At 39.8% G+C, this 12,528-nt stretch overlaps 3 protein-coding genes across 5 annotated transcripts in view; 1 reads left to right on the top strand and 2 right to left on the bottom strand.

Annotated features, from left to right (window-relative positions):
- Positions 1-1,461: 1,461 nt before the first annotated feature.
- On the bottom strand, positions 1,462-10,057 carry LOC135499035 (transmembrane protein 267-like). The gene is made up of 3 exons (XM_064789667.1): positions 9,954-10,057; positions 7,620-7,938; positions 1,462-6,039 (listed from the first exon to the last, which is right to left on the bottom strand). Exons 1-3 carry the CDS (start codon positions 9,962-9,964, stop codon positions 5,683-5,685), a joined length of 687 nt encoding a protein of 228 aa, XP_064645737.1. The 5' UTR covers positions 9,965-10,057; the 3' UTR covers positions 1,462-5,682.
- LOC135498686 (uncharacterized) lies at positions 3,734-4,036 on the bottom strand. Its single transcript, XM_064789068.1, has one exon. The coding sequence runs from the start codon at positions 4,034-4,036 to the stop codon at positions 3,734-3,736; it is 303 nt and encodes a 100-aa protein (XP_064645138.1).
- A 213-nt stretch (positions 10,058-10,270) lies between the features above and the next one.
- Positions 10,271-12,528, top strand: part of LOC135498609 (uncharacterized) — a 57,249-nt gene continuing 54,991 nt past the window's right edge. For all 3 annotated transcript variants that reach the window (XR_010449113.1, XR_010449112.1, XM_064788937.1), the window contains exon 1: positions 10,271-10,421. The gene's annotated coding sequence lies outside the window, so the exon portion shown is untranslated. The remainder of the gene's footprint in view (positions 10,422-12,528) is intronic.

Raw genomic sequence — 12,528 nt, 5'->3', positions numbered from 1 at the left:
ATTTCATAAGAACAGGGTTATTTACCAAACCTTTGAAATTCAGGCCGAATTTGTACCAAATGCAATGAAGTGGTCCAGGGACATTGTGCTCACCTCGGGTATTGTAATGCATGTCATTTGCAGTGAATATGAGGAGAACAGTTTCTGGCTAGTTTCGCCCGTTTTGATTTCATTGAATAATATTATTATTCTCGGCTCAGTGGCACAAAAGAAAATTACCGGTACCATCTAAGAATAGCATTTTGGTCATAAAGTTGACTGAATTTCGGGGTTATTGAAGAGTGTACATGTCACATGGAAATTCGTTGACATCTGTTCAACAGGACTTCGTTGGATTTTCAAGATGGCGGCCTGGCGGCCATATTTGTCATGGGATTAAACTGAAACTTAGGGATATTGATAAAAGTACATAGATACATAATCACATAAAGTTTGGTTGCAACCAGATCATAAGTTTCGGAATAATAGGGCTTTGTTTAATTTTCAAGATGGCCGCCTGGCGTTCCGTGAACACACCTCAAATATTGACATTTGGGTTGATTCGGGTCATGGACGCAAATCTGCTCTTTAGCTCACTTCCGGGGAGGTTATACAATGATACCGTGGCGTCCGTCGTCGTCCGTCTCTGCGAACATTATTAATTGGTCCTTTCCATTGAGAATGACCCAAGTACATGTTATCATGACACCTCTCCATTAAGGACTTCATTTGTTGGTCTCAAAGGTGTCCATGATAGAGAGGTTCAACTGTACTTCGAATTTAGAAATCCATGAAAATATATACTGTAACCCAGGAAAATTTGGCGAACAGTATTAATTGGTCCTTTCCATTGAGAATGACCCAAGTACATGTTATCATGACACCTCTCCATTAAGGACTTCATTTGTTGGTCTCAAAGGTGTCCATGATAGAGAGGTTCAACTGTACTTCGAATTTAGAAATCCATGAAAATATATACTGTAACCCAGGAAAATTTGGCGGCAGGTTTTTTTGCGGATTTGTCAATTTTCAGTCTAAACAGTATTATTTGCGCATTTTAAATTTGCCGACTGTGGCCGACCGCAAATCCCGCAAAATTAACATGCATTCGGCAAAAATATAGCCAAGACTACGGAACGAAGCAAAGAAAGTGCAGCGTCAATCTAAACTTTCCCACCCTGTCAAACGATGCCCCGTCTGTCTTAATTGATCGGCTCCCGACCGCATTCTCATTGCCGATCGGCGCAGTGTAGGTAAACATTGTCTGTATATGTGTGTACGTTTTAGTATTTATACAGTTTATTTTTGCGGATGAGTGTGTCATAGCAAGATCAGATTATATTTGCGGGCAGGTTAATTTTGCGGATTTGTGCTAACCGCAAATACCGCAAAATTAACCAGCCCGCAAAATTTTCCTGGGTTACAGTATGTTAACAGTTTGCAGAAATGAACAAGGAACATGTTTTTATAAATCTGTGCAAAAATACTGCAAAGGCAAGTTTATATGAAACACTTTTAATATATTAGTAATGTACATAGCTTTGTTATAAAACCACACTCCAGGCATACTTGTACAGTCATATTTAATATCAACACCTACAGTACTTCATACAATATCTCCCGAACTAATGCACCAAATTCAACAAAGTTTTTAGCATTTTTCTGGGAATTTGTTTTCTGAGAACAAATTATGGCAGGAATGCTATTGCAAAGTGTATTAAGGAATCAGCCATTTTAATAAACAAAAAACTTTTTAATTGAACTTAAAAAACAAATTTGCTAGAATGATAAAACCCCAAATTCATATCATTCTGATATTCATATCATTAAAATCGAGCTAGTATATCTACCGGCAGATGTTGCTCTTTAAAGACAGCGAACTTACAGCACACCAGGTGTAAACTATTCTTGGAATGGCAAGCCAACGCATTGCAAATAACATGCGCCCCATTTTATAACACTTATTTTGTTATATCTCCAGCACCGCTCATTCAATATTTTGATACTTCAAAGATCTTAGAGTTTTTAAACTTATTCAGTTAAACTTAGTTAATTACCAGCTTATATTAATTAATTAATTAACTAACTAATTCTTAACAGGAACTTTTTTTAATGAAACGGCCAAGGGCGATTGTGCTCACCGTATAGATATTTCATCCTGGTTAAGAAACATGCTGCATGTACAATGTATGTACTAAAGTATAGTATATAGGTCAAACCAAAGTCGGTATGACATGTGATGTATCGTTGCTTGGAGTACCTCTCATAAAAGTATCATTGAAAACAAGTCACTAATAAGCGAGATACTGCACTTTGTACCTTTTTGGCTCAGCGTAGGGGAGTCTATACAACACCGCTGCGCCGTCCTCGTCTGTATCCTGTTTCAAAAACAGTGGCACGTTTCTTAACCACTCACGCTATGAACAGTTAATGACCCTCAGGTCAGGTGACCTCTAACACTGAATTTCGGTCTGATCTGATTACTGAATTGGCCACCAGGGGGCCAAATGTGGAAACCTTAAAAGTGTGATATCACTCTTGTAAGTGACTCGTTTTTGATTTAATTTTTTTATGGTAGGTTTGTGTAGCAAGGATACATATCATACGGGTTTTTGATTTGACCTAATTTTCAAGGTCACAGATGACAAATGATGTAAATCGGCCATTTGAGTGTAACATTGGCACGTTTCTAAACCGCTTAAGCTATGAACTTGAAATTTGGTACACATGACTCCCTATGTCAGGTAACATTTCACACCAAATTTTGGTCTGATCTCGACTTGGCCACCAGGGGGCCAAAACTAAAAAGGAAAAAGTGCAGTACCTCGCTTATAAGTGACTTGTTTTCGATGATCTTTTTAAGATAGGTACTCCGAGCAAGGATACATCAAGTATCCTACGGGTTTTTGATTTGACCTAATCCTGTGTACAAAGTTTCAAGTTCATAGCTCTAGTGGTTAAGAAACATGCAACTGTTTCAAATTTTTATAAAGGTTTTTAAATTGCTTATAACATAATGAAAAATTGAAACAATCAGTTTCCTGCCATAATGAACAATGATTAGCAAACAACATTTCTGACAATACGCTGAAAATCACATTGAATTTGGTTCACTACTTAATGAAATATTGGCCCATACTGACTTGGGATGACTTGTTCTGTTGCCATGGGATCTTGATTAATAATACTGAGATTCAGCCATAGTGTTGATTTGATGCATAGAACACATGACCAGCAGATACAGTGAATGAGGTCAAACCCTAATAAAGGTGTCTGCCAAGGGTCATCACACTGTACTTTAAAATCTGTCAGAAACAGTCAAAACTGTTAGTGTCGGCACTATTTCTGGATGGAAAAAAGGGTTCCCCTTCTTAAAAATCCTGATTGCCTCCAAACGCTTTTACAGTTCTAGAATTAGCAGATCCAATAGGTTCATCAGCTTTAGTCTGGGGCTTTGATAAATGCATAATCCAAAGGTTCTGTTATTACAAGAAATGTCCTTCAAATTTCTCGTCTACCCTAGGCCCTACAAGACTTTATCAGGAAATGATGACCTTGTTGACCATTGATACAACCGACATCATTCGGATTTTATTGAGGGTAAACAGACGGTCTTCCGATGGTAGGATTTCAGCTTAGAAAACCACAGATGCCAGATTTGACCTCACCCATTGTATCATTTAAGTCTCCCATAACTAGCGCGGCGCTTACAGGTGTAAGCAAGGATGCCTTCTTTCGGCCCTGGCACGTTATCTCACACCAGGCCTTCAAAGGCACAAGATCCAAGCATGGCACCATTGAACATGAGCTTCAAGGCACAATATCCAAGTGTGGCACCATTGACCATGAGCTTCAAGGCACAAGATCCAAGCGTGGCACCATTGAACATGAGCTTCAAGGCACAATATCCAAGCGTGGCACCATTGAACATGAGCTTCAAGGCACAAGATCCAAGCGTGGCACCATTGAACATGAGCTTCAAGGCACAAGATCCAAGCGTGGCACCATTGAACATGAGCTTCAAGGCACAATATCCAAGCGTGGCACCATTGAACATGAGCTTCAAGGCACAAGATCCAAGCGTGGCACCATTGAACACGCGATTTATAAAACATGCAAATCACAAAACCAGCAGAAATAAGCATAACCACATATTTTTACAGCCACCCAAGAGCGAACAAATCACATTACACAATTTTGATTAAAAAGTGCACATTTATATACAAACATGTAGACGGCTGGATCTACTTGACATAGTTCGGAGAGCCAGGGCATGTATGTGCAGAATTATTTCTTTTTAGAATAAGAATTTATTTCAGTTGACACAAGTGACAATGTTCTAACCTACGATCCAAGAAACAAGGCCAGCTGTTTAATTTTGGTGATGTCCATCACTTACAAATCATAGCATTCATCACTTACAAATCATAGCATTCAAAGTGCAATCCCCAGAATTCGAGATAAAATTTGAAAGCATGCAGGGCAAATTTATAAATCCCTAACAACTGTGACCCCGCCACTTGACTGCATGGGGCCACATTCTAACATTAGAGGGGCTGGCTCAAAACGAGGCGTAGTGCCTCTAATACTATTCGTCATCATAACGTTTACAGCTCCTTGACGATAGAACCATTCGTATAGCTCTATAATGCCTGTTGGAGCAGTACGAATGATCAAGATTTTGTCTTATAATCCTCAGATAAGCAAATCAGTTGTATGATCGTCCACTCACGAAAGAAAAAAAGGGCTACAACATTTTGCTGCGATGCTTTTGGAAACTAGACAGTTCGCCTGAAAATGCATTTTTCTGACAAATTGCTTTTTAAAAACTTACAGTTGACTGAAAACTGAAAATAGTTGATAACTATTTAGTTTGACCAGTGTTGGTTGTATCACGTGCTGTCCATCGTTTGATATAACCTGCCCATTGCCCGAGAGCTGATACCCAATTGTAATGCTCGACAATCTGTTCAGGGATTAGGCTCACGAGCAATAGGCCTAATCTTGGGAGGACCTGAATTGTTTGAATTTGGTTCTAAGGGGACTGGACATGTAACGATTGCATAGTGACAAATCAGTCGGTGTTGTCAAAACATGACAATGGTGACAAGGTGTTGCAGGTGGCAGAGTGAACAGACCAAAATAGTTTGTCATCAATGGCGGATTTACACTGAAGTTCAAGTGGATTCTGTTCAAGTCCACTTTTTGAATGTGTGTTGCCGCTAATTCTGAGGGTTTGTATGTGTAGTCCCCAATCACAGTCACAGCAGAAGCAGGACATCATCAGCAAATTATTCAGATGGTCCCTTTAATTACAAACCAAAGACGGCACTTTTGATCTACAAACAACCACAAACCTTTTCAAGTGATATATGATAACTTCAGAATTTCAACACTTTTGAATGAAGGAAATTTATATCGAGAATTTTGTGAATTTTTCAAGTCAGTGCACCACCATCTATCATTCCTCTTCCCCAACCAAAACAAGATGGTGGCACACTGATCAGAACTTTGGTGGTTGGACTTTTTGATTCACAAAATTTTGACTTTCCCTTCATTCACGAGCGATGAACTTTGAGGGTAACCTCAAAATTAGAATTAGAATATGATTATGTTTTTTCTTGTGATAAAATTTTTATGGTGTTTTACATGTAAACCGAAAGTCAGTTGTGGTCTGTTTGCTCAGTAATTAGTGTGACTTATTTAGACACTTTCTAAAGGATCCAGCCTCTTTTCCATTTTTTCTCGTATCGTTCCGCCAAACCCGTTTGCCAAATCAACCGACACGACCACAAATTTTGCAACCAACGGTAAAATCATAATCAAGGCAATGTACATAGAATACTGCTGCATGCTAAGAGAGCCAAACGGACACATCCAAAGTCCACGCCGACTTCCGTCCCGTAAGTGATGCGATAATGTCGTCACTAAGAACATCAATGGAAGGTGTTTAGCATGTTTCGAGTTCGAAGCCCTTGAGACGGCAAATAGAACCACTGATATCAAGAGGATTAATGTCGTACAGTGCAGGATGGGTCGATGAGGGAGACTTAAAGCAGCCTGAAACAAAAATAAGGATTATTAGCATCATAGTCATACTGGTTCTCTTTTGAGAAAAAAAATCAAGAATAATGAACTTGCACTTAGTGATGTCTGTTACATTTTTCTGAATGTGTTTGAAGTTTTTCAACATGTGTTCAACTTTCAGATTGTAGAAAGACTCATAATTATTTTTACTTTACACTGTTGCTCACTTGTATGCGGCCTGCTGACCCGTTTCTACAAACCAAGTGGACTTGCGGTTGACATTTATGTCGCCTTCCTATTGCAATGGAACCTCATTTCTATTGTCGTTGTACATGTAGAAGTGGCGCTGAATAATGCCACACAAATTACAAACGCCACTGAAATCCGCCATTCAAGTGGCAAAGGTCTCGGCACCAAAAAAGGGATGTCAACCGCGTCAACAGAAATTGACAATTTACATCCTTCTCGGGATTTCACTCACACTTTCAAAGGGAGAATAAGACCATGAGGTTCAGGTTGCGAGGAAGGGCTCTAGGAAAATTCGTCCCCGGAAAATTCGTCCCCGGAAAACTCGTCCCCGGAAAATTCGTCCCCTAGGAAAATTCGTCCCCAGAAAATTCGTCCCCGAGGAAAATTCGTCCCCGGATAATTCGTCCCCGAGGATAATTCGTCCCTGGAGAATTCGTCCCAGAGGATAATTCGTCCCTGGAAAATTCGTCCCCGAGGAAAATTTCGTTCCCGGAAAATATGTCCCCTAGGATAATTCGTCCCTGGGAAATTCGTCCTCGAAGATAATTCATCCCTGGAAAATTGAACAAAAGTTGAAAGTTTCTGACATTACTTTCTAGGAATAACTACTACTTACTACTTTCGACTTTTCTCATTCATTATATCTCTCTTTACCACTTAATACTACCCTACTAGCTAGTTACCTACTCCACTCCTTTCATAGTAGGTAGGGGTAGGCAGGTGAAATAATTTTTTTTTTTCAAATAAGTATTTTTACTGGTCAGAATGAAAGAAAAGCTCTAAACTCTTCAATAAAATATTTCGCCTGCCTAACTCTACCTCCTATATAAATAGTGGGGTTGGTAACTAGCTAGTATGGTAGTAAAGCGAGATGTTACACTGAATGAGAAAAATCGAAAGTAGTAGTTATTACTACAGTCCATTCGACAAGACTTAAGAGTCTTAGAAAGTAAAGTCAGAAACTTTCAACTTTGTAAAATATTCTGGGGACGAATTATCCTTGGGGACGAACTTTCCAGGGACGAATTATCCTCGGGGACAAATTTTCCGGGGACGAATTATCCTCGGGGACGAATTATCCTCGGGGACGAATTTTCCGGGGACGAATTTTCCTTGGGGACGAATTATCCGGGGACGAATTTGCGGGGACGAATTTTCCGGGGACGAATTATCCGGGGACGAATTTTCCTGTAACCGCGAGGAATAGTCCTGTAAGTTGTTTCCTTATCTTTACAACACTATATCATATAATGTGTAAAAAATATTTCTCTCAGTAGTCTCAGAGGTCGCAGAAACTGAATGAAGCAACATTTATGGCTTTTGACCCAAACAAATGGACTTTTCAACCAGAACACGGCACTTACTTTTAAATTAAATGTTCCAGCAGCAAGCACATGGTCAACATCGATGGCACAGGAAAAAAATAACGAGAGGATAATCTCGAACAGATGACTCCAGCAAATCTCGAAGTCGATCACTGCGGCCCAGGCAAAGACGCCAACCAGGCCATGCGTTGTCTCGTCCACAAGTACTCTCAGCCAATCAGATTCATGGACTGTGGGCATCATGAGGAGCTGATCTCCGAAGAAACAGACGGTACCGAGGATGAAGTCCAAGATGATTGTCTTCAGGGTGAACGTTGCCATGGCGCGGAGTTGCAGCCATGTTATGATGTTGCTGTAGCTGCAAGTAACCATGGAAACCAACATGTGGAGCATGTTACATTATTTGCAAATTTCTGTTCCAAATTTGCACTCAAAGCAAACAAATGAAGAGGGAGTGTAAAAGAATAATATGGTGTTAAAATATTTCATCATTCATTGTCATTATTCCTAACCATAACTGGTACCACTGTCGTAATCCAAATTGGATTTGTGCCCGAGGTATGGAGTAGGGCTCTAAATAATTTGAGTAGCATTTAGTTCCTTGATGCGGCTGAAGAAAATATTCAGATGACGTCAGTTTGTAAACGAAGATATCCATCTAGGATGTCATAAGAATAATGATCGAGTGTGTGATCTGAGTCACCAGATTGCACGAGTAGATTTTCTCCAGCCTTGTCGAGAGCTTTCTGGCCGGAGAAAAATTAACAAGCGCAACCTGGCGACAAGGATTACACAAAAGGGCAGTATTATATTTATCATATACGACACATATTCCCAGAAATACCAAGAAAATCGTGATTTTAGAAAGACAATAGTTGTAAGTTTTTTGGCAAAAAATCTCTCATGACTTGAATGCATCATGGAAGGTGGAAGTTTTGAGGTAACAACATGATGTGAAGTTGTAAAGGGGCTTCCTACGGATTTGCACTATTTAAGTGCAATCCCGATATGATTATTGCATGGCAGATTGCATCCTACATGTAGCTCTTGCATTAATTCTTTACAACTTTCTTGTGCATTTTTCTTGTGGCGGTGAGCAAAAGCATTCCCTGAGGGCACTTTCCATGATTTTGGAGAAGTTTGTACTTACTATTTGTGGAAAATGTTGATGTTTTTCATAATATGTCAGACCAATCATTTAGGGTACATTATGATATATCTTAAATATAGATTACGGTCCTACTGTGGAGAACATTTTACTTGCCCTGGCATAGAAACTCAAGGAATCAGGTATACAACTACAAGGGACCACCGCTTAAGTCTCATCCGACAGACCCTCATTAACTAATCTCATATACCAGATGGATTTGTTTACAAAATGACAACATTCTGAAGTCACGCAAATATTTTTCGCCGCTTGCATATGGGAACCTCATGCCACTCAACTGAGGGCCACGTGACATAACAATTTCAACGTCGTCGAATAGATTCATTTTCTTGGATACGGGGAGTTTTTCTCACGTTTACATTTGTACCTCATTGCAATTTGCATGCATGGACTTGCGAGATATTTCGGATTAAAACCTGAATACAATTTTGGTACTACAAGAACAGTTGTACATCATTATCAATGGTTAACAGTCATTATATTATTAAGGGAAATATCAACAGGAGACTGGTTTATCATAGCTTTTCTCAATGAAAACCATGTTGAACTGAAGAGCTCCTGGATGGAGCACCAAGGACTAGCCAGGATGTTTACAAATTTTACTGACGTCTTCTTCTTCTTTGGGTATCCTATCCGTCAGGCTTGACGCTTTCCAGGAATAACTGACGTCATCAGAAATGACGTCATCTGACAATGACATCTGATGTCATCAGATATCCAAGTCTAGTGTACCACAAACTTTGTTTTCAGAACCAGAAAACAGTAGAATTGCCAATCGGGAATAAGGAATAAGAAATAAGCCAACTTCCCAGACGTTTGTAAAAACTTTCCACCGTCATGGCGTCAATCAACAAATTGTCACCAAATGTCATTTGATCATGATGATGAAAACTTTCATTTAATACGATTTTGGCTGCTTTTTTATACTAGCCTAATACTAGTTTTAAAGGCAAAATCTTGAACATGATGTCGGCCATGTCGATGAACCAATGCCAATAGCATGGCCATTCCAGCATGTACCAAAAATTTTCATGGGCGGATTTAGAGGGGGGCCGAAATGGCCCTAACCCCCCTATTTTTGGGGGTAGGCCTATTCATGGGCATGTGAATTATTATAGGTTTTTTATTGTGAGAAAATAAAACAGTAAATTATAGGCCAGGGCCTCCATTTAGACACAGAGAATCACTTTTCAATTAATTCTTACCTAATGAACATTACGTAACACTAACAAATTATAGGTAAATTAGTTTTTAAAATCGGTATTTGGACGTTTATTAGTCGCACATTTTGTGTTACTCTCCAAAGTAAGAAAATTCAACTGCCGCATACAGCAATGGAAATTATTCCATCGAAAAAAAGTCCTTTAAACGATTTAAAAGACGCATTACACAACAAAAATAATTAAAAAACAGCTACCAATATATCTTGAAACCAAAAACCCTGACATTGTGCCATCATTAGACAATTTTTGTGCTTTTGTTGTCATTGCTCTAAGCAAATAGATGAAAACATGTTTGGCACACCGCGCTTTTGACAGAAGTGAAAAAAACCGCTGAAAGACCTCTCTTACAGTCTATGGCAGCATATTCTTCTGCACGTTATAGTGTCAGTCGTCTAAATACTTTCTAGATCACATGGAACAGTTGTCATTTTGATACTCCGGCTCAACTGAGTAGGTATTTTTGTGACTGAAAGGGCCAAGCCAGGCCAGGCCAGGCATGCAAATGGCCCACACCGACCATGCAAAAATAGGAGTGCATGAGTGAGGAGCGTGAAGTTCAAATAGTGAGTTTCAGCAAAAAAACCTCTCTCCCATATGACTTATCCATATCGATTTTTCATATGATGTATTGTATTGTAACGTAATTTGTGAAGCAGTCCTGCATGAAACCGATGTGGATACGTCATACGAGCGTGAAATTCACCCCTGCTGAAACTCCTAGGCTAATATAAGATACATATCAGAATTCGGATACTTGTAAGCAACAATTAGGCCTATATCCAGTGTTCTAAAGGTAGGGTGATACCCTTGATTTTCATGACGTTTTACCAGTGTGCAACACAAGGTAGGGTGGTCAGCATGCAATTTGAGGTAGGGTGGCCCTGGCTATAGATAGGAACCCTCTTCAAAGTTCCTTCATTTTCTTCTCAAGCCGAAATAAATGTAGCTACCTACACTACTACCAGTCAGGACTCTGGGCCCAGTTCAGCTATAACAGCCCCATTATCCTGAAGAGGATGCGTTTTTGCTGCCAGAAGTGGCTGCAGTATCCAGATCGGGAAGTACCAAATCTTAAAATAGATTTGGGCATTGTTGCACATGCTCATAAGAAACAAATCCCGATCAGGCGATTTGAAGGCAGTTAGGCCCAATCAAGCTATCATCAGTTTTGTTAACTTCACCTTTGGGCTATACTCGCATGGTGATTTGCGCTCCATTGGGCGAAAAGTCCTGACTGACTTCCGGGTACAGCAGAATGCGCTGTAAGATATCAGAAAAATTATTTTGTCAAAAATTACGGCAGGGATTGAAGAACTACGCTACCATACGACACTTAAAGAAGTTGGCCCGGAAGTGGCGACGGTACGGTTTAGACAATGGGAGACTGCTAAAATGTGGAATTTGCCAACTGGCAAAGCGAGGATGCAATCATTCCCGATTCCACATTTGAGCAGTCTCCCAATGTCTAAACTGTACCGTTGCCACTTCCGGATTTGTGTTAGAGAAGGATTCCGAATTCTGACTCGGTTTCTTAATTTGGACTCAAAGTCTGAATAGACTCAGAGTTTCAGAATAAAGACTCGTCCAGACTCCTGATATGGACTTCCTCATACATTATCTCTCCTGCGAACAGAATGTTCTACGTAATTATGTGACCCGTTACAGCAAAACCAGGCTTGTCGCTCAGGTTGAGACGGACTGTTTATTCATTTCTCTATTGTCTGCCTTTTGTGAAATATGAGCACATCAATTTCTTCCATTATCTCCTGGTGTCATTTAGGCTCATCTTCTGTGCAACATGTGCCTGGTTTTGCTGTGACTGGTCACATATATCCCTATATGTTCTGGTAGTGCCTAATGGTACACTTTATTCCCACACATGTTTTTGGACTGGTTTTCCGCCCCATAGCCCCAAACGATGCAGACATTTAACATTTACGAATGGACTGTTATCATGTTTTCATCATAATGTTGTGATGTCATCGTACCATGCCATTGTTGTCGTCGTAAAACTAAGGCAAAACCAATGGTGCCAGCCCAGGAAGCAATGGCTGCCAATGGTGTTTTAAGCAGTGATAACTGTTGGGAGTAGCAGGCCATGGTTGCCTACCATAATCTTCAATTGGGCCATGGCAGGTCTTCGATTTCATATACATCTGAATTTTAAAAACAGAAGTATTTTTGGTTTATATTGGTAAGAGTGCATCTTCAAATGTTCATCTAAGTTACTTCTAAGGCAGCACGAATGGTTTGAACATAAAAAAACAAAAATCACATCACAAGACGTTGCTCGATGTCATGAGGTTGGCGTAGGATGGAATGTTCACGTTGTAGTTTGTCTTCCTGGCTCCTGATATGTTTGTCATCACCTCGGGTGGTGATGTCGGCAATGACAGGTACCTCCGCCAGTGGTTATAGTAAGCCACTGTTGTAGTAAGCTGTCACCTAGGGATTAACACTATGTAATTAGTTGTATATACAGTCACACTTATTTGCCTATTATTGTTAACCCTTGTGTTGTATGCACATTATGTGTAGTGTAAAGTTAGTTTATATT

Source organism: Lineus longissimus, chromosome 14 (genome assembly GCF_910592395.1).
Source record: "Lineus longissimus chromosome 14, tnLinLong1.2, whole genome shotgun sequence".
Classification (NCBI taxonomy): domain Eukaryota; kingdom Metazoa; phylum Nemertea; class Pilidiophora; order Heteronemertea; family Lineidae; genus Lineus; species Lineus longissimus.
Note: the sequence above shows the minus strand (reverse complement) of the source record. Positions and strands in the feature narration are given on the sequence as shown.

Bases quoted from the DNA above. Each gene is read 5' to 3' on its own strand.
- LOC135498686 (XM_064789068.1), bottom strand. From the start codon at position 4,036: ATGTTCAATGGTGCCACGCTTGGATATTGTGCCTTGAAGCTCATGTTC.
- LOC135499035 (XM_064789667.1), bottom strand. The intron at 6,040-7,619 runs GTAAGTGCCGTG...TTTTTGTTTCAG, and splicing joins CTGGAACATTTAATTTAAAA to GCTGCTTTAAGTCTCCCTCA.